Below are 5,918 nucleotides of genomic sequence, written 5' to 3' on the forward strand. Positions count from 1 at the left end.
AAGAGGAATAGGAATCAACTCCCACTTAATACATTTTTCCTCCATTTTTTTTTTAGTAGTACGCCCATTACTAGAAATCCTAGATCCGCCTTTGGCTCCACCCCCACCCAGGTCAACAATAGAAGTGAGAAGAGTGAACATTCTTCTCCATCTAAACTTCCACTGTCAAACACCTATCTCCACCAGTTAGAGATAAAAAAAACTAGATGTAATCTGCAATCTCCACCAGTTAAAAGAGAAAACAGCCAAGTCTATTTAAATTACACATCACAGGCCAGTCGTTTAAGAACATAATTCACCTCATATATAGGATTGACCAAGGCTTCCTAACAGGGGAGGCTCAAACCTTGATGAATAATAAAATGAATGCATAGCACCTAAAATTTTAAACAGCCACTTCATTCCACCAAATCAATAATGCAAAACTATCAAATTAGGCATACCCAACACGAAAGAATCTATGAATTAAATAATGGACATTATTACAAATCTTGTTGAGACAATGCTAATTAACCATATTCTCTTGAAGGTGACCTAACCAGAAAACTATCACCAACAGCAAATGAAATCCAAACTTGTAATATAAAGAATATAGGCTGGTGCATCAAAAGAACAATTCAAAGGATTCTGCCATCAATCTCAAAGTTAACCAAAACCTTCAATTTAATTCTGCATATCACTTAATTGTTTTCTACCTACTCTTTGTAGGTAATTTAAGAGTGTAAAAAGCTATAGAGAAAACATAATCCTGAAGTTATGCCTTCCAACACCGAATAGTGGAGGTAAAGGTAAGAAAGTTCATTCAATTAAACATCCTTTCGTCCAGAAATTACACTGTGCAATTAGCGCAAAAGCAAACTTTCTAGTATATATAAACTGTTGAATCCCCTTAACATAATCTTTTTAGGTATTGCATTTTTGCATTTTTTTAATCCCCAAGTTAGAATTCCTGGCTCTGCCGCAGCACCAACACCAGTATACACCACAACTGCATAATGCAACAAGTGCAACAACAAAAGATTTGATTTTTCTTCAATTATCATCTCATCAATCAAATCCATATATGCTTAATCTGTAAACACACAGTAATATTCAACTCACCTAACTTTTCTCTCAAGTTCCCTACTCCTTTCTCTATACAACTCAACCCAAAGATTGGAAATCCACAGTATACTAACGGAAATAGCAGTAACAACAACAAAAACCCAAGATATCCAAATCCATCTAGGTATCACATTATTAGCAGCCCCACTAAAATAATACGTAAACATCCTATACACAAAATACGGCCCAGCAATACCTCTGACCAACGAATACAGAACATAAAACGGAGGCGAAAGTAAAGCATAAACCTTAGCAGCGAACTCCACGTCCGATTTCCGAGCATTCGCGAGAGTCCACGTGTTCTGTATGAAGCTAGTAACTTCCGCAAGAATCAAAAGCACGAGAATCGCATACGCTCCGTGGTACACCACGTACCGGCACGTGACGAAAACGAACAGGGTAGCGAGGTGGTGGCCGATGAAGAGAACATCACTAGGGTAAAAAATCAGGTAGTGGGTTAGGTCCATTAAGAAATAGGAAATGCTGTAGTCAAGGACGAGGTTTTGTAAAGGGGTGTTGGGCGAGTGAAAGTCACGATCAGGGTCGGCGAGTAGGGAAGTAACGGCAAAGAATACGGCGGGGGTGCCGTGGAGTAAGGAGATGGCGCAGCTGGAAGCTTCTGGACGGAGCTTGGGTTTCCATGAACGGAAGATGATGAAGTAAGCAACGAGGTAAATGATGAGAAAAAAAGTGAAGAAGGAGAAGAGATTAGGGATTGAAGAAATGAGAATTGGAGCTTCCATATGAATGAGAGAAATAGAATTTGGGAATTTGATTGATTGGGAAATTGAGAATTAGGGGAGATGTTAGGGTTTTATAGGAAAGAAATTGAGACGTAAAGGGGAAAATAGGTAGGGACGGTGGAGTTTGGTATGAATTTGGACAAATTGTGCTTCTCGAGGAGAAGTAAGATTCCAAAAAGTACAATTTCCACCGAGCCAATAAACCTGCAGTTCCCTCCGTTTTATTGTCCTATTGCATTCTGTGTAATATTTACTAGTTAGCACTCCGTTCTTTTTTACATGTCCACTATTAACTTTGTACATTCTTTAAAAAATAATAAATATTAGTAATAATTTACCATCATACTCATATTAATTGGTATATAATTTTAATAGATTTAAAAAATAATTTTGAATAAGTAATTAATACTAAGGGCAAAACATGAAAAATAAATTATTTTTTTCTTGATATGCGAAAATGGACAAATAAAAGTAAAAATCTATTTTTAGAATAATGGACAAGTAAAAAGTGAAGGGGGAGTAAGATTGTATATTTTTTGTTAGAAACCAAAATATAGATATTTGAAATTGGTATTAAAACAATAGGCTAAAATTTAATTTTCTCAAAGAATAAGTTTATATTTTGTGCACTAATTGTATATCCTTTATTTAGTATAAATCATAAAATTAATTTAATTTTAATTACATATAATTATTCATAGCAAATTTGATATGGCAACTTCAACAAAAAAGTAATTTTTTTTTGTGTGATAACTAGGGGTGTCAATGAATATTTAAAAACCGACTAAATCGACTGAGAAATTTAAATTTTAGGTGTTATTGGACTTGGCATATCTTGATTAGGTGTTATTGGACTAAGTGGAGAAAAAGGTGCATCAGTATCTGACACATGCCTATTAATGATAGAAATTGATGCATCCTTATCATATATGCTACAATCATTTGAAGTCCCGGAGGTAGGATGGGAACAAGATGAATTAGAATTCATCAGATGCAATACAGAAGGAAAGCTGGAATGTTCAGGTGAAACTGCAAAAGGAAAAATGTTTTCATGGAACATTACATCTCTAGTTATATGTATTCTCTTTATGGCCAAGTTTACCTTGTAGCCCTTTGTACCAAAAGGATAACCTACAAACACATGGGGTGTGCTCTTGGTTCAAACGTTTCTCTGTGAGTCTTTAGTGTACAAGGGTAGCATAGGCATCCAAAACTTTTTAGTTGTGAGTATATGAGCTTTTCGTTGTATAGGAGTTCAAAAGGACTTTTGTTATTAAGAATAGTGGATGAGAGCCTGGTTATTAGACAGACAACTGTTAGAATGTACTTCCCCCAATATCTTATAGGTAGTTTGGACTGGTTAAGTAGGGCCCTTGTTGTTTCAAGTTGATATTTATGTTTTCTTTCCACCACACCATTTTGTTGTGGTGTGTATGGAAAAGTTTTCTGATGTACTATGCCTTTTTCTTGGAAGTATGTCATAGTTTCATTGCTAACAAATTCTAGACCATTATCAGATCTAATGGTCTTAACTAAGGTACCGAATTGATTTTCAATCATGGATAGAAAATCTTTAATGGCATGAAATGTGTTGCTTTTGCAGCTTAAGTGGTGAGTCCAGGTTGACCTACTAAAATCATCAACCAGGGTGAGAAAATATTTGTGATTGTCATGTGTGGATATATGGTAGGCCCCCCATAAGTTTACATGGAGTAATTCAAAAATTTTGGTGGATGAAGTGGTCCTTCCAGGGAATGATAACCCTGTCTGTCTGGCCATAGGGTAGATTGAACAAATGAAGGATTGTTTGGAAGCAAAATTGGCTGGTATAGTAGATATTTTCCTTATTTTTACAAAGGGTACATGACCTAGCCTGTTGTGCCACAAGTAGTCAACATTATTTCCAGAAGATGTAGAACATACAAGAGGAGAATTCACAGTAAAAGGATCAGTTTTATTGCATGAATGGATACTATTTACATTGCTTAATGGATGAGATGGCTCATTTACAGTTGACAATGAATGAAATGGATGAGCTTGATCCTTTTTCTTGCTAACATTGTTATCAGGAATGGAAAAACAGGAATGAGGCAAGCTAGAAATTGAAATAGTAGGTGGACTCAAATCTGAACAGCTGTGACACTTTGAACAAAGAAAATACAATCCACTCATTGCCTTACCAATCTCCAGAGGTCTCTTCATTGAAAGGGCCTGCATTAGACAAAAATATTTGTTAAAATTAACCATGCAATCAAGATGAACTATTAATGAATGGATTGAAATAAGATTGTATTTGAAATTAGGTACATACAGGACTCTAGCTAGAGTTAGTTTAGGACTAAGGAACACATCACCAATTTCTGTCACTTTCACCTTATATCTATTAGGTATGGTGACAAGGAAGGGATAAGTTAGGGTTCTAATGTTAGTGAGAAAGGACTTTCTATATGTCATATGGTCTGAAGCTCCACTGTCTAAAATCCATAGGTCAGCAATTGAATTTGAACAATTATATGTGGTTGTTTCAGCTATCTCTTTATAAGTACAACAAGATAGAATACCTGCAAAGTTCATAGCTCCACTGGTGATGATGTTTAAATTTTCCCCTACACTATTGACCTTAAAGTTCTCCAACAAATTCAGCAACTGGTTGTATTGTTCCTTCGTCAGGTTCTGAAGGTTTTGGTTGTGGTTCCTGCTATCAGCATCTTCATTGTTGTAAGCTTGCATCTCTTCACACTGGCCATGAACATTTGCAGCAATTCCTATGTTTCTACCATTTGTAAACTTGAAGTCTTGTGAAAATCCATGTAGCCTATAGCACTTCTCCCTGGTATGCCCCGGCTTTTTGCAGTAGTCAGAATACAATTTAGATTTATTAGGGGGAAAAGTAGGTTTATACAAGTTTTGTCCTGTAGTGTTGCCTTGTGGTGAGTGTAATTGGTTCTGAATTTGTTATTTCCTAGTCCATTCACATTTAAGGAAGTGGATTCCATGGTTAGGCGATTACATGGTCTAATTTCTCTCTCCTTCTTCTCCTGAATAAGGATGGAAAAGGCTTGTGCAATACTAGGCAGGAGATTCATTATTAGAATACTTCTCCTAACAACTGTGTAGACTTCATCAGTCCCATTACAAATTGAATTAATCTTCGATCTTGCTCTGCCTTGTACATGTTAACTTTGGCACCACATGTGCATTGACAACCACATTGGACATGTGCATTCAAGGTATTGAGCTCCTCCCAGAGCTTCTTCGTTTTTGTATAGTATCCGGTTATATCTAGGGTTCCTTGATTTAGGTCGTTGATTTCCTTTTGCAATTGGTAAAGTTTTGCCCTATTAGTTTGATCGTACCTGTCCTCAAGCTCTTGCCATAGATCATTTGCATCATTCACGTATTGTAGCCCATTAGCCAAATCCTTTGAGATTGAGTTCGGAATCTACGACGTCACCATATCATCGCATTGTGCCTATTGATCGCAGGTCGCTTCTCCAACATTAGGTTTCTTACACTTTCTTATGATGAATCCGACTTTGTTTTTCACAGAGAGAGCTCTAAGAATGCCTCTCCTCCAGGATCTATAGCCGGTGCCGTCAAATTCTATCGGAACCAGCATAGTCCTAGCACTTTCCGATGGGTGCATGTATAGCGGGTTGGTTGAATCCAAAATTGTGGTGGTATCTGATAAGTGAGTATTTTACCAACTTATCTCATCTTTAAACTTATATTTTTGCTATGTTTGGTTAATAAAATCGTGTGTTTAATGTCATTTACTTCTATTTTACATATTGTATGTGATTGAGAAGTGATGGTGAAGAAACCAAGTGAACGAGTCAAAAAGGAGGTAAAATGGACAATGGAAGTCTGCCTAGTGAATTACCCTTCACGAACGTGAAAGTGTAATGCAAACGCGAAGCAACAAGAAGCCAACGCGAAGGAGAGATCACGAACGCGAAGCAACATGAAGCCAACCCTTCGCGAATGCGAAAGTGTAATCGCATACGCGAAGAAGAAATTGGCAGAAAAACTGGACAGTTATGGAATTTCACATTTTTGACCCCCAAACCA

The 5,918-nt window shown here is 36.8% G+C and overlaps 1 protein-coding gene across 1 annotated transcript; it reads right to left on the reverse strand.

Moving 5' to 3' along the window:
• Positions 1-1,005: 1,005 nt before the first annotated feature.
• On the reverse strand, positions 1,006-1,999 carry LOC107804264 (TLC domain-containing protein At5g14285-like). Its single transcript, XM_016628116.2, has one exon. It carries the CDS (start codon positions 1,845-1,847, stop codon positions 1,098-1,100), a length of 750 nt encoding a protein of 249 aa, XP_016483602.1. The 5' UTR covers positions 1,848-1,999; the 3' UTR covers positions 1,006-1,097.
• Positions 2,000-5,918: the final 3,919 nt, after the last annotated feature.

This window comes from Nicotiana tabacum, chromosome 3 (assembly GCF_000715075.1).
Source record: "Nicotiana tabacum cultivar K326 chromosome 3, ASM71507v2, whole genome shotgun sequence".
Taxonomy (NCBI): domain Eukaryota; kingdom Viridiplantae; phylum Streptophyta; class Magnoliopsida; order Solanales; family Solanaceae; genus Nicotiana; species Nicotiana tabacum.